Genomic DNA, 25,526 nt, shown 5'->3' with positions numbered 1-25,526 from the left:
GTGCCCCAAATCTATCCAAAAGGACCACTCCATGTGTGAATAGGAATTTGCATACTACAACTTATGCCACAGCTGTTTGCCCTAAAGATGCTAAATTCCCCTAATTCTCTTGTCCACCTTCTGCATACAAAGGCCTCCTTAGTGCCCTCAGTAGGGGGGGAAACACTGAAACACTCTTGCAAAGCCATAAAGGGAGGCCAGCCAGCTCCCTATGCCAGGAGACACTGCAGTTCTAGGGTGGCTTAGAAGTTCTAAATGTTTCCCTACAGCGATTAAATAATCCTTTGGCATGAAAGAGTCAGGCTCTGAAAGCAGCTTTGTGAAAAGGCCCAGACTTGACCCCATCAGACTTGTCATGAAAAAACGATGGATGGTTTCCACCAGATGCAACAGGAAAATTGCTTTCTCAGCAACCAAAATGAATCAGGCGTTATAGCAACTTGAAGTGCTACAGCACACAGCGCCAGTTGAAGACAAGAGTATATGTGCTTTGTTCACTGTGGACCTGCCATTCCATCACTTCCAGGGAGCAGGATCCACGGTCTGGGACAATGGGAATGGTAATTCAACAAAATTGGAGGACCTGAGTAAGAAAGAATGTTCCGTGAGATTGGATGATAATGATGATTCATTCAACCATCTGATATATTACAGAATTACTGAAGAGGGAATTACAAAAGCCTCTACCCAAAGAACATACTGGAACTTAGAACACACACAAAAAAGCAGATTAAACTAACCTCACTCATAGTTCATTGATCTATCATTCTCTGAAACTAAGCTTAAATCTAGGACGAGCGTATGCATTTCTTGATGAGATGCTGAATCTCCTCCTCCCCCTCAAAGAAGACAAGGGAGATCATATATTGCATAACATTTACATAAGTTAATCATATAAAGAACAGTTGCAGGAACTATATATGACTAGTTTAATGAAAAGAAGGACTAGGGGTGACATGATAGCAGTGTTCTGATATCTCTGGGGTTGCCACAAAAAAGAGAGTGTCAAGCTATTTTCCAAAGCACCCGAGGGTAGGACAAGAGACAATGGATGGAAACTAATCAAGGAGAGAAGCAACTCAGAACTAAGGAAAAAATTCCTGACAGTTAGAACAATTAATCAGTGGAACAACTTGCCTCCAGAAGTTGTGAATGTTCCAACACTGGAAGTTTTTAAAAGATGTTGGATAACCATTTGTCCGACGTGGTGTAGGATTTCCTGCTTAAGAAGGGGTTGGACTAGAAGACCTCCAAGGTCCCTTCCAACTCTGTTATTCTATTCTATTCATATAGTGATTTATATAAATAAAAGCAAATATATAATTACTATAATTATTTCTACTTAGAAATTCTTCTGAGATAAGATTGGGAACCAGAGAATGTGACTTTTTTTTTTAATCTGCTAACCAGATACTAAAGATTGATGGCCAACTTGATAGCTTCTGCCAATCATTGTTTAAAACTTTCTGTCTTTAAACCTGGATGGATTGGACAGTCCTTTCAGTTACAGGATGCTTTCAGCCTGATAGCCTTTTTAGAATTGCAAATGATAATTGTAATCCAGTTGAATTTAAGGTTAGTTAAACTAAAATAGAAAGGCTATGATGTATAGGATCTGCATGCACAATCCCGATGACGTCATTAAGAGCCCTGGTGGTGCGGTGTTTAGAATGCAGTACTGCAAGCTAATTCTGCTGACAGCCAATTGCCAACAATTTGGCTGTTCAATTTCCCCTGGCTCAAGATTGACTCAGCCTTCTATCCTTCCAAGGTCGGTAAAATGAGGACTCTGATTGTTGGGGCCAATATGTTGACTCTGTAAACTACGTAGAGTGGGCTCTAAAACATCATGAAGAGGTATATAAGTCTAAGTACTATTGCTATTGCTATTTTTCTCCTTGCACCTTAAGCAAGGCATGGGTATCCAATCATCATGAAGTGAACTATACATATGAACCCAGCTGCTTTGGTTCAGATAATAGCAGCACCAAAAAGAATTTGGCCCCTGGTGATTTGTAATTTGTGTCTATATAATTTTCTTAGGAATATAAAAAAAGTTTGCCATTTCTTGTCCTACATTATCTTTTTTTCTTTCTCTTTCTTTCTTCTTTCTTTCTTTCTTTCTTTCTTTCCTTCCTTCCTTCCTTCCTTCCTTCCTTCCTTCCTTCCTTCTTTCTTTCTTTCTTTCTTTCTTTCTTTCTTTCTTTCTTTCTTTCAAATTTACCACTTCAACCCTAACAGGTTCTATGCTGCTTAGTTATTTTAGTTACTTTAGATCTGTGAAAACAGGCTTACGTGTTGTCTGGCCTAGTCAACAAATTGTGATTTAACCTGATGTGACTCCAGTCTCATTCCCAGTTTCCCCCCAACTTATTTCAGGGGTGAAACCTCAAGTAAGTGGCCATGGAGGAGGTTACTTTTCATCTCTAACAAGAGGTAAGTATTTTGTGTCATTCCCTCTTCCTCAGCCTTCTTAGAAAGAGTTGGATGCTACTTAATTGATGGAGGTCCCTTATTGTCAAAGCCTATTCCAATGAGTGATTTAAAATTTTGTACATAGAAATTGAGCTAATTTCCATGCATTCATAGCATAATGTGGTTCTTTTGGAAGAGGTAATAATCTAGCAACAATCATCCAATATTCCCATGATGGCAAACCTATGGCACAGGTGCCACGGACGGGTGGCACACAGAGCTCTTTCTGCGGGCATGTGAGTTGTCGCCCCAACTCAGCTCCACCGCACATGTGGGCACACCTCCCACTGGCCATCTGATTTTGGGTCTCGGCATGCATGTGTAGGGGGAGCGCCCCTCACCTGTTTTTGGTCCTAGGAGGCTGCAGGAAGGCCTGCTAGGCCAAAAACAGGGCGTGGTGGTGCGTGAGGCACACAGGGAGGTGTCACATGCACTGTTGCACGTGCGTGCCTGCTTTTGGCACACAACAACAAAATTGTTAGCCATCACTGCACTATTCATTTCTTCCTGTTTCAAATAATCCACTTCTAGTTTATAACTCAACTGAACTCTGAAACTAAACTAAGAAGGAAGGGAGGTATGTGGATGGGTCAAAAATGTCCAGAGAGTGGCAAAAGGTGCATGATTGGAACCCCACTCCCCTCCTCATTTATATGAATTGTGCACATGAAAGGATACATATTAAAAGCGATGGTGGTTCAGTGCTAGAGTTGCAATTGCTACCCTTGCCCTAACTTCAGCTTCCCTTGTTTGTATCCTGCTTTTCAGGTGCAGGAGCTCTTCAACCAGGTGCTGGAATGGGACCAGCTGGAGCCAAAGCTGGTAAGTTGGATAACAATGGCAATTTGGGGAAGAGATTCTCTTTATAGTCCTCAACTTGCGTTCATTTTGTGACCATTCAAAGTTACAACAGAACTGAAAAAAAATGGCTTATGGCCCCTTTTCACTCTTTTAATAGTTGCATGGACACGTGATCAAAATTCAGACATTTTTTTATGATGGTTGCACTATCCCAGGGTCATGTGACTATCTTTTGTAACCTTCTGTCAAGCAAAGTCAGTGGGGAAGCCAGATTCACTTAGCAACCATGAAATTAGCAGCTGCAGTGATTCACTTAACATCTGGGGGCAAGTAAGATCATAAAATGGAGCAAAACTCACTTAACAAATGTACCTGTATTTCAAAAGAGGAATAAAATAAAATTATTATTATTAATAATAATAATAATAATAATTTTTATTTGATTAGCCGCAACCCTCTCCCGAAGGACTCGGGGCGGCGTACAATCAAAACAAATAAAAATATACATAAGACAAACATATATACAAAAAGAACAGAGACATATACATATGTGCATGGAGGAGAGTTGACTTATAAGTGAAAGGCAATTAAAAACACAATTTAAAATCCCCTTAAATAAAATTACTAAATTAAAAAACCCATCAGGAGCGATACGAAGTTATGGTTGAGCCAGGCCAGCTATTTGGAAAAGGTGGGTCTTGAGCTTGACACGGAAGGAGCGGAGGTCAGTAGTGGTCCTAATATCCGGGGGGAGGTCATTCCACAGGGCTGGGCCCGCCACAGAGAAGGCTCTGCTCCTAGGCGCCGCCCCATGGCACTGTCTGGTGGATGGCACCTGGAGAAGTCCCTCTCTGTGCGAGCGGATGGGTCGTAGGGATGTATGGGGCAGAATACGATCCCGCAGGTAACTAGGTCCTGAGCCATGGAGCGCTTTAGAGATCGTAATCAAGACCTTGAAACGCACTCGATAAACCACAGGAAGCCAGTGCAGCTCGCGCAGGAGAGGTGTCACATGGGAGTACTTGGTACTCCCCATAATCACCCGCGTGGCCGCATTCTGGACCAACTGCAGTCTCCGAGTGCATTTCAAGGGAAGCCCCATGTAGAGAGCGTTACAGTAGTCCAGGCGAGACGTCACCAGCGCATGGGTGACTGTGCGTAGGGCGTCCCGGTCCAATAGGGGGCGCAATTGGCGCACCAGACGAACCTGGTGGAACGCCCCCCTGGCCACGGCTGTCACATGTTCATCCATGGACAGCCGGGCATCCAGGAGGACGCCCAAATTGCGCGCCCGCTCCACGGGGGTGAGTTGAATGCCCCCAATGGCCAGAGATGGAATTATCTGGTTGAACCGGGGAGCCGGAACCCACAGCCACTCCGTCTTGGAAGGGTTGAGCCTGAGTCGGTTGTCATCCATCCAGATCCGTACGGCTTCCACACACCGGGACATCACTTCGACGGCCTCGTTGGGGTGGTTCGGGGTGGAAATGTACAGCTGAGTATCATCAGCGTACAGATGATATCCCACCCCGAAACCACGGATGATCTCACCCAGCGGCTTCATGTATGTGTTGAACAGGAGTGGCGAGAGGACCGACCCCTGTGGCACCCCACAAGTAAGGGGGCATAGGGTCGACCTCTGCTCCCCTGCCAACACACGTTGCGTCCGGCCAGAGAGGTAGGAGCCGAACCACCGCAAAACGGTGCCCCGGACCCCCAACCCCTCCAGTCGGCGCAACAGGATACCATGGTCGATGGTATCAAAAGCTGCCGAGAGGTCTAATAGGACCAGGATAGAGGAACAGCCCCTATCTCTGGCCCTCCAGAGATCATCTACCAACGCGTCCAAGGCCGTCTCTGTGCTGTGCCCAGGGCGAAAGCCGGACTGGCGCGGGTCTAGATAATCATTCTCCTCCAGATGTCGTGGAACAAATGTACCTGTATTTCAAAAGAGGAATAAAATAAAATTATTATCCCCCCCCCCCTTTTGCCTCTGTTATCAGTTATTATGCAATGTCTTTGATGTAGTATCAAAGATATTTTGCCTCTTATTGTATAAAGACACTGAGAGATTAGGGAACTGCAGCTTGAGGTGTTATGTTATTCTGAAATGTGTTTAGGACAAGGTTCATCTATCAGATATAGGTGGGAAGGGGACAGAGTGAATACCTCTTCAATTTCAGTGATGGCATCAGAAGTGGTATTCAGCAGGTTCTGACCAGTTCTGGAGAACCGGTAGCAGAAATTTTGAGTAGTTCAGAGAACCGGCAAATACCACTTCTGACTGGCCCCGCCCCCATCTATTCTCTGCCTCCCGAGTCCCAGATGATTGGGAGGAAATGGGGATTTTGCAATAACCTTCCCCTGGAGTGGAGAGGGAATGGAGATTTTACAGCATCCTTTCCCTGCTACGTCCACCAAGCCACGCCACACCCACCAAGCAACGCACAAAGAACTATTGGTAAATTTTTTTGAATCCCACAGCTGGATGGCATGATGATCTTTTAACCACAATGTTCCCTCTTTTTGTCTCTCTCATAAGTCCAAGAATTCTTAGCTTAGTCCCTGCCATTTTATCGATAGCATTTTTGGAAATGATTTGCCTCTCCTTCTTCCTACGGCCAAGAGATAGAGAGAACTGGTTTTGTGCCTAAAGCAGGACTAGAATTCTTGGTCTCCTAGTTTCTAGCCCAGTGTCTTTAACCTCTGCCTCAAACTGGCTTTCTTATTTGATATTAATGATAATTGATGATTGTATCTTACAATTCATGATCTATGACGTCACTTTGTTGGGTGCATGAACACTGAAAGCTTATGTACAGGAGATAAATTTTTTGTATGTCCAACAGTGGTGGGATTCAAAAACTTTTACTACCAGTTCTGTGGGCGTGGTGCAGTGGTGGGTTTCAAATTTTTTTAGAACCTCTTCTGTAGGTGTGACCTGCTTTGTGGGAGTGGCTTGCTGGCCATGTGACCAGGTGGGAGAGGCTTGCCGGCCATGTGACTGGGTGGGAATGGCTTGCCAGCCATGTGACTGGATAGGCGTGGTCAATTTGTAAAATGTGGTGAAACTCACTTAACAACGCTCTTGCTTAGCAACTAAAATGTTGGCTCAGAAACTCTGGCATTTGAAGCACGCAAGTCTTAAAGCTGTCAAGTTACAAGACCCTTGCACCCCTAACCCTTTAGAAAAAAAAAACCCAGTGGTGTTCAAACTTGACAGCTTTAAGGCTTGTGGACTTCAATTCCCAGAATTCCTCCTCTCGCTCTTCATCTTGATAATGTGCGGACGTGGGGAGGGAGCTGGAACCGGTTCTAAACGGCACTGTGGATTTGTGGAACGTCTTCTATAGAAGAGGTTAGAACTGGCAGGAACCCACCCCTGGCGTGATGTGGCTTGGTGGGCGTGGCAGGGAAAGGATACTGCAAAATCCCCATTTCTACCTCACTTCAGGACAAGGATACTGTAAAATCTGCACTCCCTCCCCACCCCACTAACCTGCTTTCCAGCTCCGTTCTCTGGTGCAGGGCAACAGAAGAAGACCCAGCCAATCAGCTGGGACTCGGAAGGCAGCAAATAGATGGGGGTGGAGCCAGCCAGAGGTGGTATTTGCCAGTACCCCGAACAACTCAAAATTTCCGCTACCGGTTCACTAGAACCGGTCTAATGTCCAATCACAATAGCCAAGCCAATAAAGAATTCTCTTTTCTCCCCTCCCCTCCCTTCCCCTCCATTCTGTTCTGTTCCATTCCATTCCTTTCCATTCCATTCCATATTATCCTGCTATTAAGGAGTTGAAAGGATAAAGCAGAGAGATCCCCCCCCCCCCCAAATTATCCCTGTAACAACACGTTAAATTAAATTGAGACATAGTTGTTAAGTGATCTGTAGAACCAGTGGGTGTCATAGATGAGGAGGCACAAACCCAGGGTTTTTTTTTCCTGGTTCATATTATATTTAGCATATGGTAAAAGTTAAAAAGCAATATCGGTCATAATTTGTAGTACAGGCTAACCTGTAATTATCCTTCTGTTTACATTTTCCATTTTTGTCTTTTATCAACATAGGAAAATACTCTGCCTTTGGGGCCCAGGGGATTTCTCCAGGACAAGGTAAGTTTAGCTAGATAAATTAAATAAATCTAAGAAGTATAACACTTTTGGGGTTGGGTTGGTTGTTTTTGTATTTGTGGGCTAAAGTTTGACTGGAACAGAAATACTTGTATTTGCTTTCTAAAAACTTGAAAGGACTGGAGCTTCCTTTACATTTGGTGACATAGAGTAGAAGGAATACGTGGACAGAGTCAGCTCGTAAATATATGACAAACACCATAGAAGCAGAAAGCTAAAAGAGTGATGGAAAATGCTACATTTTCCTGACGTCCCTGAACACAAGTAGTCCTCAACTTGCACTACAATTGTAACGGAGCCTGCCCATTATAGTTGTGACAATTGTAAAGCAGGTCACCATATGACCAGATCCATTTTATTACTTTTCCGCATCACCAGACTCATTTTTATTATCTTTTCCCTACAGTGGCTATTAAGCAAATGCAGCTGCCATTAAGTGAATCCACTGTTCACCATGGGCTGTTTTTGCCAAAACCAGAAATAAATGCATGTTTAGAACAAAAACAGCATAAAACATGCTCGTGACTCCAGGACACTGGAACATGACAGCCATACATGCAGGCCAAACATCCAACATTTGGTCACATAAACTGTGTAGTGTGTGTGTGTGTGTGGGCAGCCATTGGAATTCAGAACTAGAGCACGTACCTTTGGAAGGGTCTACCGTAACTTCAAATAGTCATTAAGCAACTGGTCATAAGTCAAGGACTAACTGTACATGTTAGCTACTTGCAGAAAGTTATTTATGTATCACAACAGTTATGAAGCTTTCAAAATATGTTCTACTGATGTTAAGAAGTAAGCAATACACTAATATTCAAGATGGCTGGTACAGTGTTATGCTGATATATGTGCAAAAGAAGAAGTGCTTCTATTGTTATGCAACACCCTCTACCTTGCAGATTTTGATCCTCCCTCTAGAAGGCGTACAAGTCTAGCCCACCTTGGTATTTAGACTGAATGTAGACCCAGGCATTTCTAGCACTTAAGGGTGTGCCAAATTTTCCCCCAGAGAAAGTTTGAAGCTATAATTTTCCCTTTTGATTCATTCTGAGGGATTTGAGTAACTTAAGAAGGACTGTTTGGGACGAACCATTTCTAAAATGCTTGAAACATTCAGATTAGATTGCAAGGTCCAAGCCATTTATGGACCACTCTGAACAGCCCACTGCAATCTTCAAACTTTCTGCACATGCCCACTAACAAGTTCACAATGTGGACCTCTTTATTTTAAAGTAATTGTTTCATATTTTTTCCCATCCCATTTTCCCATCAGTTAAAGAGAGTTTCGTTCTCTCTCATTCAATACTTTTATCTTAATAGTAACCTGGCTAGGATTTCTAGACCAGCACAGTAACGGTGATTGATAAGCCCATTCTGTTTCTCTGCTGCTGCATTCATCATAAGCAATCTAGTCTGAAAGAACTGGTGCAAAATTTTGACTCCTCTGCTTTGCCAATACAAACAAAATGTATGGTTTGAGGAAAATAACCTTAAGTCTGCCTGCAGTCACACACAAGTCTTAGCTTTCCTTGTTTATCCTTGCAGGAGTGCAAAACGGATTTGGGGCTCCACGAGGTTTTGGGGACAAACCAGGGAAGCCAGGTGAGTACTGCCTTTATTGACAGCTGGATTCCAATCTGTCAGTACAAAATCTACACTGACAGTTTGTTTTCGCTAAATATGCATCAGAGACAATGACGCCTACTTAGGATACAAAGAGCAGATGATTTCTTTCACTCAGCATAATGAACCCAACTCTGAGCATAGAAAAGGTATAAAGATAAAGGTTTCTCCTGTTTAGTCATGTCTGACTCTGGAGGGTGATGCTCATCTCTCTTTCTTAACTGTGGAAGCCAGCGTTGTCTGAAGATGCTTCTGTGGTCATGTGGCCAACACTAAGGTGCACAGAATGCTCTTACCTTCCCACTGAAGTGGTGCCTATTTATCTATTCGCATGCTTTTGAACTGCTAGGTTGGTAGGAGCTGGGGCAAGGACAGAAGCTTACCCCATGATGCAGTGGTTGGGTCTTGAACTGCCAACCTTCCAGTTTACAAGCCAGTGTCTTACCCACTACGCCATCACATCCCTTAACAATCAAGTTCTTAACCAGATATTTGTGACGAGGGGATTTAAAAGAGACTTAGCAAAAATGCACAGTTCTTTTCAGAGCTGAGGACCCCCACTACCTTTTCAGTGGCTTCAGGCCAAAAAAGGGACAGGGCTAGGAGATGACTACCTATTTATTTAATCATTGTTCCCTTTTCTGACAACTTAGGAAGGAGCTTGGAACAACAAACTTGGAGGAGGTCACAGATTTGTCTACTAAGTGAACACTGCAGTACTTTAACAGCAATCCATCTTTGAAATAATGGGAAATACTTGTAGCTCGGGTTTTAGATTTTGGCAATCCCTCTTTTCCATTTTCCCCTCTGAAGTGATTGATGTTACTATCTAATGCTTCTCTGTCTGAATCTTTCTATCCCTCCACAGGTTATGGAATGACAACTGGATATGGAACTGGTATGATGAGACTTTCTTGTTCAGTTTCAATGCATGCACTCTTCCATGTTCAAAATAGACATTCAGAGCAGGGGTTGGATTCACTTACCTTCCCAACCAGTTCGTGAGTGCACGCACCACATCTGCGCATGTGCACCGCCTTCTGCACATGCACAGTGCTTGCACATTATGTCAGGGTGGGTGGGCAGCCTCTGCTACCGGTTTGCCCAAACAAGAGAGAATCGGCTGAATACCACCTCTGATTTGGAGTTCTCCAAGTACCATAGTCCAACATAAAAACAGGCCTATTTTGAACATTTCACATTGTCAGTCTTCCTAGGTAGATGAGACCAGACAGGAGGCATGACCAGATGAGTTAATTCTACTTTATTGCAAAGGATTATGATTTATTACTTTATTAACAGAATCTTGCAAATCTGAAAGTACAAATCTCTCACCCCTTTTACAAACTGAGAAATGAATGAAGTTCCTTTCTGAGTTTTTTCCTCTGCCCATTATGCAGCTGTAGGCTATGTCTTCTCTTATCTGATCTTTCCCTAAGGAGCGCCTCTTCCCCCACCCCTCCCAATGCCATTCCCATGTATCATTACACACATTGTACCACCTTTGGAACATCTAAAACAGCCAAGGTCACAATGTTCTGTGATGGCACATTCTACATACACCTACTTAAAAAACAACATGGGGAAACGTTGAGCTCAATATCATGGGAAGGTTGAGAGATAAGGATTGGATTTTTGAAGTCTTCTCTCCAATGAGTTGAAGTTCTCTACCCTCATCCTTGAGTCAACAGAGGATTACATGCAATTATATACAACTTGCTACCCCACTGTTGATTCCTGCCCTGCTACAAATGGCTTTGTTTCCAGTTACTGAAATCAATTGATTTCTCTTCAAGATAATGAGGGATGAAATGTAAGAAATTTTCTATACCGTAGGACTGTCCAGATATGGAGGGGAAACCCCTACTTTAAGACTGAAATGACTTAAGCATATCTCACTTGTTACAAGAGGAAAAACTAGGAAAAAGATGTTTTCAAGATGTGCTGTAGTTAAATGCATGTGAGACAAAGCCCATGGAAATTCCTTTGGTTATTGGCAACTTTAGAACAAAATAGGGCGCTCTCACCTCTCTGTGCTCTGTTATCAAGCGAACAGAACTGTAGGTGAAAAATTAACTACTTTATTAAGTCTAACTGCGTTTGCATTATTGAATAATGCAATTACTTACGGATTTTTGTGCCCCAAATGATTGTACTGTATGCACAAATAAGAAAGGCTGTGTCTTCAGACCTGACATGGCCCATTGGAAAGGGAAGAGTTAAAGCAGATGGAAAGGAAAGTGAACAGGAAAAAGCAGAGTGAATCATCATGATAACAGGCCCATCCAGAGAAAGAGCTGCTGGTACGTAGAGGAGTACCAGTTATCTGCTGGACTATATAAACCAGAGTTTCCCAACCTTTCTGGGTTAGTGGCCCAGAGCTGGGGGGAAGGGGAAAAGAGGGAATAATTTTGTGGGAGGGCCAGGCACATGTGCATGAGCACCTGTTGCTCGTGCGAGTAGAGATGAGAGCACCTGCGATACTCGTACGAGTGGGGTCATGACCCCCTGCGATGCTCACACGAGGTGCTGTGTGCATGCATGCCTACCAGTCGGCCACTCATGTGGCCCAGGTGCAAATAGGCTGCGGCCCACAGGTTGGGGACCCCCACTGTAAACTAAGAAACTGTTGAAAGAGCAGTGGTATTGATGCCTTCTCTGGACCTTTGATGGTGGAAGATAAGACCAAGGAAAATCAATATATATTTGGCTGCACAAAAATTAGAGATGGTTGGAATTTTAAAACATTACCTTCAAAATCAGAGATTTGCTTGCATTTTATGATTCTCCATGCCAGGAATAGGAGCCAGCCGGCTCTATTTTTCTAATGGTTAGACAGACCAGCCACAGACAATTTGCTGACCACATTTGATTACAACAGTATCTCTAACAAGAACATGAAGATTTGATATGGCCTAAACCCAGAGCTATGCCCGTCTTTATTGATGTGGGAAAGAAGCTGCCTGATCTGTGTTTTGAAGAAGTACACAGATTCCCTTTTTAAAACATTTTGCAAGATTAGGCGCTAAGTGAAGACTAATAAATAAAAACCACGTTTGATTAAGTGCAGAGAGATACATCAGGAACTATTGCCCAATGATTTGGGAGACAGTTGTGGAATATTTCAACCAAACAGGTTATCTTAAGCAAATGCTTCAACTGTCTGGCATTAAAAAGAAATCTGAAATACTATGAAACTTGTTTGACTTAGATTTGTCAGAAATAATGTAGGGTCTCCTACTTGGGTAAGGGGTTGGACTAGATGACCTACGAGGTCCCTTCCAACCCTGTTAATCTGTTAAAAAACAAACTTAGTATAGACTGATAAGTCATCTGAAGTCTTTAACATCGGGTCAGCATATCTTTCTCAGCCCAGGGCACTTATTATGCTCTAGCCTCATGATAGAGAACCTATGGCACACAGGTGGCACACAGAGCCATATCTGCGGGCACGCAAGCTGTTTTCCTAGAGTCATGCATGCACTGGCCAGCTCATTTTCGGCCTTCTGGAGAGTCAGGGGAGGCCGTTTTTGCCCTCTCCAGGCTTCAGGAAAGCCTCCGGAGCCAGGGGAGGGTGAAAAACAGGCCAATGGGCCTACCGGAAATTCGGAAACGATCCATTTCTGGCTTCCAGAGGGCCTCTGGAGGGGCGGGGGAGGCTGTTTTCATCCCCCTAGGCTTCAGGAAAGCCGCTGGAGCCTGATAGGCCCAAAATAGGGTGGGAGAGGGATCATGTGTGCATGGACAGGGGGCGCAATGGGGGCATTAAGTTATGGGTGTTTGCATTAAGTTATGGATAGTACACACGTACTATCACGTGCAAATGCTCGCTTTTGGCAACCAAGCCAAAAAAGGTTAGCCATCAATGCTCTAGCCTATAAAAATATCTAGCCGATATCAGATTAAGGAAAGCTGCTTTGACGTGATTATCTAAAAATGCATTGTTCACCTAGAAATGAAATATGACCACTGATGATTTAAATTAGTTTGAAAAGAAATGAACATTGTCCCAAACTAGGATTTACCTCATGATGCATCTCTGCTTTCCAGGCTTCAGAAGTGTTAGTTATCCCCATCAAGGTCTCCCCTTGGGAGGTAAGAATCCTGGATTGGATATTTTTCTTTATTTTTTATGACTCTTTTTCCCAGATGAAGAGGCACTTCTTTTCTAAAATGTTGGGGAAATAAAAATAAGGAAAGATACACACATTAGAAAATACAGAAATTACACGGAAATGTTTTGCAGAATAATGTATGGTAACATTAGAACAAGGTACAAATTACTAGAAGAATCATCTCTCACACTAATAAATCCATCTGAATTAAAACAAATTTAAAGTTGACTGTGACAGTTTAATACCTTAGCATTTTCAAAACTTATATTTAACTATAAAAGTAAAATTTCAGATCAGTTGAGAAATCTATACAATAAAACTAAACAATCATAGTCAACAACTCTTATTTTAAGAAAGCCAAACCTCAGATAAGGCAGCAGACCACATATAGTTTTGTGCTCCATAAATACTTTAAACTGAAGTTGACTTTGGACTGATGAGGTGTTTCTACATTTTTTTTCTCTTAACACTTCTGTGCAAAACACATCATGCTCAAAGTATGCCTTTTTACAAGCTTAGAGGCCCACCAGGTGATTTAATTGCATTTCTTGGTTAAAAACAACCCTTCTTTTGCCTGTGTTGACTTTCTGGAAACATTTGGGCGCCTCTTTCATTTTAAGATTCTTAGGGATCTTGTAATGATTAGTTTGCAGATTTTTCTTTCCTTTTATATGAGATCTTAGATTGTTTATTTAATGGATAGCTATTGTTGAGTCCATTTGAATATTTTGGTTTTCACTCATAACACTTGGCAGCAGTCAGCCTAATTAACCCATTATTTCTATTTATTGTGACAGGGTCTTTTTAAAGTGTTTTTCTTATGCAAATCATGTTTTCCGTTTCTTCCTTTGGCATCTGCGTGTGAGAGAGTGTATACATGTATATATGACTATAATAATGTGACTATTATTAGTGTGAATGCTCAGAATGTCATTCCTTAGAATTTTAGCTTGTTACTAAAATAAAAAGATGAATAATGCCAGATTTGCATGTATTATTAATAAAAAAGATCATTGCTGATGATCTTTTAGAAAGAGCCGGCATAATTATACTCCACTTTGTATTAAGGCTGCGGCTGTGGAGGTGGTCAATAGTACTAAGTATCTGGATGTGCAGATAACTAACAATCTGACTTGGTCTCTTCATAAGTTACCTTTAGTGAAGCATGCAAATTGGTGTCTGCATTTCCTGCTTCGGATGAGGAGAGCACATCTTTCTCCTCCTATCCTGGTCACTTTTTACAGAGGCACGATTGAGGATGTTTTAACAAATGTGTCTAGCAAATAGAAAAACAGAATTGGAAGGGAACTTGGAGGTCTTCTAGTTCAACCCCTGCTTAGGCAGGAAATCCTACACCACTTCAGAAAAAATGGTTATCCAACATCTTCTTAAAAACTTCCAGTGTTGGGGCATTTACAAATTCTGGAGGCAATTGTTCCACTGATTAGTTGTTCTTCCAGGAAATTTCTCCTTAGTTCTAAGTTGCTTCTCTCCTGGATTAGTTTCTACCCATTGCTTCTTGTCCTGCCCTCAGGTGCTTCAAACTGCATCACTGTTTTGTTTGGTGGCTGCAGTGCCTCAGATAGAAGGTCCATACAGAGAGTGGTAAGGACAGCTGAGAAGATTATAGGAAGTTTGCTTCCTATTATTTAGGACACTGCTTATAAGCACTGTGCGCTTAGAGCTTGGAGCATTGTTAGAAGCCCCACTTACCCACTTTATGGTCTACTTCTGTTGCTCCCTTCTGGGAGGAGGTTTTGAAAGACCTATAACAGGACTACTAAATTCTGTGACAGCTTTGGGCCTTATGCCATCCATCTTGTAAATTTGCAGCTTTCTTTTTCCTCCCACCAGTATATATATATGCATTCAAACTAGAATGATGTTTCTCTGTTTCATATGTGTGGATGTATGCATAATATCTTCTCAGAGCTGAATGTAATGAAATTTCATTTTAATGTATGCTGATTATTGACATTGAAGTGACAATATAGTTTCTATTCTATTCTATTTTATTCTATTCCATTCCCATTCCTATTCTTGTTCCTGTTCTATTTTGTTTTGTTCTGTTCTACCCTATCCCTTTCTCTTCTGTTCTGTTCCATTCCGTTCCATTCCACCCCAAAAAGCTTCATCTGCAAAATACATAGAGGTCTGACTTCTCAGTCTCTCATCCCACAGGTCATAAAGCAAGAGGCAAGCCTTCCAAAGCAGGTAATTGGATCTCAGCTTCCCCAGTAGATTACTTTTGGGACATCTGAAATATATACAGGGTAGCCTTCAACTTGCAACTGCAACTGAGACCAGAATTTCTGTTGCTAAGCAGGATTGTTGTTGAGTGAATCCCACCCAATTTACTGACTTTTTTTTGCTATGGTTGTTAAGTGGATCACTGCAGTTAAATGAATTATGTGGTTGTTAAGTGAATCCAGTTTCTCCCATTGACGTTGCTTTCGAAAACCATCTGGGAAAGTTGCGAGTGGCAATGACATGATCCCAGGACACTCCAAGCATCGTAAATACATGCCTGTTGCTAAGTGCCTGAATTTTTTATCATATGACTCTGGGGCTGCTGCAGTGCAAGAACCGATTGTGAGTAATGTTTTTCAATTCTGTTGTAACATCCAGCGGTTGCTAAACAAATGGTTGTATGTTGAGAACAACCTGGATGTCAAGCACCAGGAAAATCAGATGATTCAGGCAGTTCAAATGAATATTAAGATTTATTGTTAAGCTTAAGCTCTCTATAGGATTCTGCACTCCAAATGGTCAAGGGAAATGAGCAGGCATTCAAGGTGGGCTGAACTGAGATATTTTGTGAGCACATAGGGACTCATGACTTATGACACATTTGGCCCCTCCCTCAGGCTTAGCCAGGTCATTTCCCACACTGTATTAGAATCCAACACAAAAAGACCAAGCTAACTTGCATACAGCAGCTCACATACTTACATTGCTCAAATTGATGCTGTCTGCTTAAAAGCAAGAGCAAATTTTCACATTACCGCGTATGGGTTCTATACTGGTTAGGCCTATACAGAATATTCCAGAGCTATTTTTAGCATTCAGTCTGAAAAACCTGAACCTTCATAGTATTCAGCATGTAAAATTTGGAATCTTTCTTTGTTCTTTTCTAAGCTCTACAGAATCTGTTCTCTCTCTCTCTCTCTCTCTCTCTCTCCCTCCCTCCCTCCCTCCCTCCCTCCCTCTCTCTCTCTCTCTCTCTCTCTCTCTCTCTCGTTCATTAGACATTACAAATTGCACCTTTGGTCTCAGTAAGCTTTTTTGGCAAGCTAGTCTTATCCTTCTTTGATCTTTTGCCCATCTTCAGGTGGTAACATATGACTCTCATATATGTGCTGAATCACAAAGTCTATGATGAAGAAGAACCAATTACTCACCCATTAATATAATTCTTTAAGGAGACATTTATGAACAGAACAGAACAGAGTTGGAAGGGATCTTGGAGGTCTTTTAGTCCAATCTCCTGTTCAGGCAGGAAATCCTACACCACTTCAGACAAATGGTTGTCCAATCTCTTCTTAAAAACGTCCAGTGTTGGAATGTTCACAACTTCTGGAGGTAATTTTTTCCACTGATTAATTGTTCTAACTTTTTCCTTAGTTCTAAGTTGCTTCTCTCCTTGATTAGTTTCCATCCATTGCCTCTTGTCCTGCCTTCATGTGCTTTGGAGAATAGTTTGACTTCCTCTTCTTTGTGGCAGCCCCTGAGATATTGGAACACTGTTGTCATGTCTCCCCTAGTCCTTCTTTTTTTTTGAAAAAAATGTTTTTTATTTTAATTAAACAAAAACACAAAAAAAGAATCATCCTTCATTACATCTTGTAGAAAGCGTGTCGATTGATTACAGATAACTTTCATGCATTTCTTCCACAGTCATCACTTATAGTTCATATTAGATTATACACTTTAAATCAAAATCTTTGTATATCTTACTATCAATGTACCACAATTCTCATTTGACTACAATTATTTGAACGCTTTTACCTCAAATTATTCATACTTAAAGACACAACCACATAATGGCATTCATTAGCTATTTCAAGAATCCTCCAATAACATTACACCTTTATGACATATTCTATGTAAAAGTCAATTAATAAAATTTCTAAACCTTTTTTCCCCTTTCCCCCCCGAACTCACTGTTTAGAGTTTGTATCCAAGTTGCTTTTACCAATACCAGAGAATATATATATTATTAAACAATATCCATTGACATTTCCTTGTATATAATTGGCTAAAAATCATTTACTATTTATATCCCACCTCCTCTCGTCAAACCCAAAAAACATTACACCTTTATGACAAGACCTAAATAAAGGTTTGTTAATAAAATTTATAGGTCTTTTTACCAGATCACAATTTGCAATTTATATCCAAATTTCTTTTACTAGTTTGCGAGTACATATATACATCATTAAGCTGTATCCATTATCATTTTATTATTGTTATTATAGTTAATTATTTGTTGATAAATAAACATTTAATAACAATCTAAAACAATCTAAGAATTACTAAATTCCTACTTATTTGTTCAACCAAAATTAATTAATTTTTTATTATCAACTTTCATTGTCAACCTGTATCTTTCCAGTAACAAAACAGTCTTATCTCTCTTGCCAATTGTGATGTCAGTCTTCTTTTTATCTCCTTTATAAGGTTTTTATAGCTGTTCTTCCTAGTTTAGGATTATCATCTGCTACGTTTGAGCCCTTCTTTTCATAACATCCCCTTGCTCTTCTCTAAGCCACGTTTTTGCAGTCTGACTTCCCATTTATTTATTTGTTTGTTTGTTTGTAAAATTTATTGGCTGCCCATATTACCGTGGGGCAGCTTACAATCTTAAAAAGATAAAAACTATACAAAACTTAAAAGGCATAAATAAATACTGTGAAGATCCAATTACTGAAACCCAATTAAAAGATGGGGCGGGAGGGAGTAGGATGAGAAGGGGGAGAGGTGGGTTTGTTAATCTGTTTTCTAATTTTTACTTTTGATGCATCTCTGCAAAGATCTTCCCAAAGAAGGATTTCTTTTCCTTCTGTGTCACATATCTCCACAGAGATTCTGCTCTTCAGCATTACCTTCTCCTTACTTATAAACATGAATTTTCCAAACAGGAACATAATGAATAAAGTATATGATGTCTTTAAATGTCATATACTGTATTTAAATAGGTAATCAGAAGCTTCACTCTTTGATCTTGTTTCAATGGAATTTTGAAACTTTGCAGAAAAGAGCAAAAAATGTCCATTAGACATGCTGGGTTCACTTGACTTCCACGTGGTTCATTTAAAGGCCACATGATTTGCTTAATGACCACAGTGACTCACTTTGTGACAGTTGTAAAAATTGTTTTAAAATCAAGTTTTAATAATTGCCACAACTTACAACTAAAATTCTGGACTCAGCTGTCATCATAAGTCAAGGACTATCTGTATGGTATCAACAACAGGGAAGCCCAAAATGTAGTGTTCTTGAGGTTGAAATATTAATGTATCCATGTTCATCAGATATATGGTATCATAAAGGCAAGGGAGTCCTGGGAAATCACATACTGTAAGCTCTTTAGCATAACAGTGTGTTGTTGCATTACTCAAGGGATTAAGAAAGGAGCAAAGGATTGTTTTTAGGGATTGATTCAGCCAGATCTTCACATTGTTACTAGTGCCAGGGAAATGAAGAACAAAGGTGGCAACAAGGCAGGATCAGAGAAGATTATCAAGGGAAGCATTCAGAACATTCTTAGCTTCTGATTACCATGAGCAAGTTACAAACAGGGCTCATTTCTGAACACAGCTTGATAACCTAGGAATTAACCCACGGGGGGTTTAGTTATAAAACTGTGGTTACAGAGTCTTACTGAGAGTTTTCTAAGATTTAACTCTCTAAAGGTTTAGGCTCAATTTTCTTTTTTAAAACATACCTTTTAGCTATTCTCTGTCCCTCCTTATCTGAACAAGAAAAAATATTTTACACATCTTCAAAAGTCATTATTAACAGTTTTCCATGTCAGCCCTGCCAACTGAGCATTAAGCAAATGAAAAGGAAAAATAGCAGCAGCATTTAAACTTATATACCGATTCACAGTGCTTTACAGCCCTCTCTAAGCGGATTATAGGGTCAGATTATTGTCCCCAACAATCTGGGTCCTCATTTTACCGACCTCAGAAGGATGGAAGGTTGAGTCAACCTTGAGTTGGTGAGAATTAAACTGCTGGCAGTCAGCAGAATTAGTCTGCAATACTGCATTCTAACCACTGCCCTGCCTCTCTCTACTTGTGCCTTGGTTTTTACAGTGTATTTTCTTCAACAGGATATATGGGTGGTGGTGGTGGAGCTGGAAGCTTCCCAAGCAATGGGATGCAGAATGGATATGGCAATGGTAAGAAAGCCACACATGTTGTCACACAGGATTGTGCCCTGTAAATATTATGCCAATAGGCTCCTTCATAAATTTGCACATGATACTCTGTTGTTCACGGACTTGCATGCAAAGATTCAGCATGTGCCAACTTCTAGTCAAGGAACACCTGGTAGGAGGTGGGTCAGAGTGGCTACTACTAAGTTAGTGGGGCAATAAATGTGTTACAAAGCAGCTTCTTTGGATGAACTATTATGTTCAGATCAGTGGTGGGTTCCGGATCCCATTCCAAACAGTATGGTTGGAATGGGCCCGGCATTGTCCACATGGATGCGCGCAGCATGCACGCATGTGCTCACGGTACACACATGCGTCGTACCTGCCAGCAATGCTTCCACAAGCCTCCGTGACGCTCCAGCTGCTCGGTGGAGTGCCGTGGAGGCGCTGTATGTGCCATGCATGTGCGCAAAAGCGTGAAAGCCTTTAAAGAACAGGTAAGGAGCTCAGGCGGGCAGGTGAGCCCTCCGGAGTACCATACCAGAACGGTACCCGGGCGTACCGCCTGCAACCCACCACTGGTATAGATTGTCCTTTCAGTTTCCTCTTTCTTCCCACTTCTGCCTTCTTGTTTTGGGATACTTGAGACACAGGTAGTCCTTGACTAATGTCCATAATTGAGACCAGAATTCAGACTCAAATTTACAACCATTTTTAATTGAATCTCCACAGTCATTGAGTGAACCCAGGCTCATTAAGCAAACGCCACAGTTGTCAGTGCAAATCCATTCTTCCAAATTTATGGCGGTTTTTTGCCATAAATCAACACTGCAGGATGCTGCCGTAATCAGCCATAAATGTGAGTCAGTCACCAAACACCTGAGTTGCAATCATGTGAACATTGGGTGCGTGACTGTCGTAAGTGCAAGGGTCAGTCATAAGAGTGAAGACTGGATATTTTTCAGCCGCATCATAACTTTAATAGTCACTAAACAAATGGTTGTAAGTCAAGGATTACCTGTCTACAAGCTTTTCACAAAGCAGATAAAAATCATGGCTTCATATTTATTTCATGCAAATTGTTCCCGGTTTTCCCTGGTATCACTGATTCAGAAACACAGACAGCTGCATAAATGAAAGCAACCTAAAAAACATTGTTGCACATCACTTGCTGCAATAAATACGTAGGTATGTCCAGAATGTGGCGCTGTTGACCAATGTATAAAAAAAGAAATAAATGCTGTCTTCTTTATCTGAATTCAGCTGCTGTAAAATACACAATAGAAAATTCAAGATTGATAGCTTGAGTTTCTAGCTGGCTAGAAAGATCATATCTTCTTTTACTTTTTCAGGCTACGGAGCTGGAGGCAATGGATTCCCTCTCGCTGGAGCTCAGCCAGGTGCGAAATGGGGATGGGTGGCATTAATTTCTCACGTTTGTTTTTCTCCTTTCCTTCAAAGAATTTAGAGAACCCTTTTAACATAACAACTGATAAGGAGGGTAGGCTGACCAGATGGCAATCTGCCTAAGCCTTCTGGTCAAGTCGATGACAAAGGCCGAATTTGAACATTGTTTGCTCATGTTCAAATTCAGCAGCTGCCGCAGCTGCACCCTATTGATAGTAATGGGGAAATTCACTTGGGGGTGAGATAGTACGACGAAACCAACGAGTAAGAAAGAAGTAGTGGGCTAGGGAAGTTGTTAACAGGCATGGATCTCTAGCTCAATGTGAGAGCTTATTTGGGTCAGTATTGTGTGCTTCAGCCAAGAAAGTGTGACATTAAGGAGCAAATCATTTGAGCTGGTGAAAGTGTAAGGGACATTAGTTGAAGGTGCAAGGCAATTTATGTGAGACCCAGACAAATATACAAATTCCCTTCATGTAGTTCAAGGTTCATGGCAATAGAAATGCTCTCTGAGTATGGCTCATGTTTGGAATACCAGGCTCAGTCACTTATACTGCTATAAGCATAGGATCAAGTAGTACACTAGTTTCTCATTTTGTCTTGCAATTCTTGCAATTGTAGTCCCAGCCTATCTAGAAAGCAAAAGGTAGGAATATCTCCCGTAATATCCGGCTAAAAGAGGTGGCCTACTGAACTGCAATGCTTTCTCTGTTCCAGGGAGATTTATAATTAGATGAATCAGCATTTTGCAAGAGAAAAATGTGTCGATTTCACACATTATGCTAAGCCATAATTCCTTTCAATCACGTTTTTTGAACAAGCCACACTGGGCTATGCCATGTTGGAAGAAATGTCCTTCTGGGTTCTGCTCCAAGTGGGGGAAAAGACACTGGAGACATGGAGGCTGCTTGGAAAGATGGTTTAATGGTGGATGGGGCCACATGGCTTGAGTCCTGAACAGAAAAGGTGATCACATGCTTCAATGTTGGGTGAAGAAGAAGAAAGAAGAGAGGAGAGGAAGCGACTTCCTGGGCTTTTTATAATCTGTTCGACCCCACCTCTCTGTTTCCTGTTCCTGTGTAAGAAATGTATTCTGATTGGTTGTCAGACTCCCACGGGACCGTGCAGGGGCAACTCTGTAGGCTGTGTTTTGAATCCCAAGTTTGATTGAATTCTCAGATGCCATGTGGTGAGTTGGATAAAGGGCTAATACTGTCATTCCTTAATCCCATCAGCCTGGAGCTGAAGGAGAGAACTCTTTATTATGTAGAATAGACTGGTTTGGGCATCTTAATGGCCCATTGACAAAGAGGGATGGGCAGGAAGCTGCAGGGAGCTACTTTGTCTTTAAAACATTTTTCTCTCTTTTCACATCCAGGGAAATATAATATTTTGCCTTTTCAATATTTCCTAGGATATTTCATTTTTCTAGGAGAGGGATGGGTGATAACTTCCTACAGCCATAAACCACTGATTCCAACTGTATGTGGCTTTTACTTCAGACTAAGTGATTAACTATGATCCGCTATATACAATACTAGCGGAGTGCAAACTATCTCCAAATCAACTTGACTATGTCTTAAAATGCTATGCAAATCCAGTCAGTCAATCTGTAAATTTTAATCAGGACTATGGGAATAGGCTTTTCCTGTCATTTCTTTATTGCACCAATTTCTAGTCTGAAATTATCCCAGTATTGTGTAGACCAGGGATATCAAACTCGATGTCATTGAGGGCTGCATCAGGATTGTGTTTGATCTTGGGCGACGTGGGCCTCTCTAGGGTGGGCATGGCCAGCTCAATGTCACTTGTGTCGGGGGCGCCTGTGGTGGCCAGAGTGCTCTGCCAATGAAAATGGGTTCCCAAGCTCAGTTTTTGGCTGTGATGGCCACCTACAACCCTGTGCCAGTTTAAATGGAGCTCAAGAGGGGTGCACACAGCCCTCCTGAGCTCCAGTTTTGCTGGCAGAGGCACTGTGGGCCTGTCCTTCACTATTTTCATAGTGGCCCCATGGCCCAGATCTAAGCACCCCATGGGCTGGATTTGGCCCCCAGGCCTTGAGTTTGACACCCATAATATAGACCCTATCTGTTTTATGAGGCGTTGGGTAGCTCCAAAAGGAGAAATTTGGATCAGATAATGACATAAATTATGGTTCATCACATAGTCAACCAGATGTTCAGACTGAATTTGGCATTTTTATCCACCTATCAAAAATCATTATTGTATTTTATGTATTTGATTTTTTAGAATCAAATATATAGTATTCTTATCGCATCACTACTGTGGTCTCAGGTTGAAACAACCTTCCTTCCTTGTAGCTATATTGGCTTTAAAATGCAGAAGATCTTATTCCAGTTCTTTCACAACTAGCGTGGTGTGATGGCTCAGCAATTAAGATCCTGGGAACAAACCATAGTTATGATGTTGGCTTAAGTGTGTCATGCAAACACAGTCTTTAGGTTTGTTTCATTCACAGGTGCCCAGATTCCATATGGCAGTCAGCTAGGCGGTCCAGCTGCTGTTGCTGCCTCAGCCAAGTATGGAGGTGAGTCTCCAACCTATGACAGAATGAAGAGCAGTATTCCTCCGCCATTCACTGGCAACCGAATAAATCTTTGTGCAGCTTGACATTAGCTAACTAAACTTTGCCAAGTTATTAGCAAGCTCTGAGTACCAAAGGTATGACCTCAGAATGGTTGAGCAGAACTACATTGACAGTTGTTCTGATTTTACGAAGCCTTCTATCATGGCTTTCTCCAAAAACAACCATATCCTTTGAGAAAGGCAAAAGGAATTTTTTGTGGAAGAGCCACACATCTCCTCAAAATTCTTTCTTAAGCGTGATGTCCTCCCAAAGTACTAGACAGAAAATCACTGTGGATGATGGAACTTCTGTTCTGTTAGCGAAGTACCACATGGGGAAAGCTGTCATGGAGCTTCATATCCTTGGAGAGAGGGAAGGCCTGTTTCATTTATTTGGAACTAAAGGTGTAGTTATGTGAGGGAAGGGATTGTCTCTGTCCCAGTTAATCTTCTGACTGCCATCTCAGTTACAGGTGCTGGGCAATATCCATACAGAGGACAACCACAACAACCAGAAGCTACCGGCCTGGGAGATTATGGTGCTGGCAGATATGGTGTGTGTAAAGCAGATTCAATTGTAGTGGGATTACTAATACACTATACAAGAATAGTAAAATAACATAGATTTAAATCTAATGCTAACTCAAGGTTTAGTCTTTTTAAAGAGCCCAATTTTAAAGATTTTTAGAAAGGTGTTTTGCCTGTAAACAGATTAGAACATTTGTAGGCAAAGAGGTTTCTTCCCCACTAAGTAACACTTCTAAGAAATTGAAATGATTGTCCATATATGACATATCCAAATATGTCATATATGCGAGTAGAGTTATACTTTATCATCAGCATAGAGAAGAAATCCAACACATAAAGGTGAAAAGGATTATGCCAATTGAATTCTTCTTCTGGTTAAAGGAAAAAAAAACAATAGAGTGGCAGTCCTAGAAGATGCATTAAAGAGTTGTCTTCCTGGAAAGCTGAAGTGAAGTTCGGGAGTAGATTGCCTGGTGCAGCACATTCATTTCTTTGTAAACCACATCTCTTGCACTGAATGTTTCCTTCTAGGAGACCCCAGCCAGCTGCCATATGGTGCTCAACCTGCTGGTCTTGGAGTAGACGGTAAAGCAGGACCATTTGGTAAGACTATTATGGAACTTTTTTCTAGTTGTTTTGTGATTGTTTTACAGAGTTCTAAATTATCTTTGATGGATCTCCTTCGCCTTGGTATGCATTTTGTTTCAGAGGCCTGAATCAACTTACGGTTTAATGCTTTCAATATGGCATGGTGGGACATAACAATTTCCTTTTCTATACTGGTAAAATTCCCACAACACTGTCAAATTATCTACTAAGACTGTATTACTACTATTATTCTCTTCCTTCCTAGTACTTACTCTTTCCTAGTACCTATCTCTTTCCACCTATGACTATAACCATGTTGCTTGTATCTTTAAAATTTATATTGTTTTATTTGTTTCCTAGTATAATTTGACTGCTTATTAGTAACCTATGGCACTGTGCTGTATCTTATGATTCTTGATGAATGTATTACATTTTATTTTTCTTTTATGTACACTGAGAGCATATGCACCAAAGACAAATTCCTTGTGTATCTAATCACACTTGGCCAATAAAGAATTCTATACTATTCTATTCTATTGGTTAGTACAAGCGTGATTAGAGCCCCCTCTTAAATAGGAGCAATTTGTCCCTCGGGGGCTCCTTTTCTCACCTGCTGTGTTAAAAAACAAGAAAGAAACAGCATTTGGTTTCTTGTAATGTCCCCAAAAGTTGGGAGACTGTGTTTCAGCCCTCTTCTCCTTCTTTCCAGGATTGGGCTATATGGTTACTCCTTGCCAATATGGGTTTTGGAAGGAGGAAGCTCCTCTTCCTACTTAGAAAGATAATGCTGCAGGCCAAGTCTGCTATGTTTATTGATTTATTTTATTTATTTAGATTGTCAAACATATAAAAGATAACAGGTATAAGTATAAACATAAATGTGAACA

The 25,526-nt window shown here is 41.3% G+C and overlaps 1 protein-coding gene across 2 annotated transcripts in view; it reads left to right on the top strand.

Moving 5' to 3' along the window:
* The window catches only part of GREP1 (glycine rich extracellular protein 1), a 37,286-nt gene that overhangs the window by 3,954 nt on the left and 7,806 nt on the right, over nucleotides 1–25,526 (top strand). Inside the window, exons 2-13 of one of the 2 annotated variants that reach the window (XM_081933881.1) lie at nucleotides 2,380–2,436; nucleotides 3,244–3,297; nucleotides 7,345–7,389; nucleotides 8,956–9,012; nucleotides 9,902–9,931; nucleotides 13,084–13,128; nucleotides 15,330–15,362; nucleotides 19,486–19,554; nucleotides 20,883–20,930; nucleotides 23,417–23,485; nucleotides 23,991–24,077; nucleotides 24,583–24,654. In XM_081933881.1, the coding sequence (XP_081790007.1) occupies nucleotides 2,380–2,436; nucleotides 3,244–3,297; nucleotides 7,345–7,389; nucleotides 8,956–9,012; nucleotides 9,902–9,931; nucleotides 13,084–13,128; nucleotides 15,330–15,362; nucleotides 19,486–19,554; nucleotides 20,883–20,930; nucleotides 23,417–23,485; nucleotides 23,991–24,077; nucleotides 24,583–24,654 (666 nt within the window). The remainder of the gene's footprint in view (nucleotides 1–2,379; nucleotides 2,437–3,243; nucleotides 3,298–7,344; nucleotides 7,390–8,955; nucleotides 9,013–9,901; nucleotides 9,932–13,083; nucleotides 13,129–15,329; nucleotides 15,363–19,485; nucleotides 19,555–20,882; nucleotides 20,931–23,416; nucleotides 23,486–23,990; nucleotides 24,078–24,582; nucleotides 24,655–25,526) is intronic. The other variant, XM_081933882.1, reaches the window with a different exon arrangement.

This window comes from Natrix helvetica (genome assembly GCF_964273705.1).
Source record: "Natrix helvetica genome assembly, chromosome: Z".
NCBI classification, from domain to species: Eukaryota; Metazoa; Chordata; class Lepidosauria; order Squamata; family Natricidae; genus Natrix; species Natrix helvetica.
Note: the sequence above shows the minus strand (reverse complement) of the source record. Positions and strands in the feature narration are given on the sequence as shown.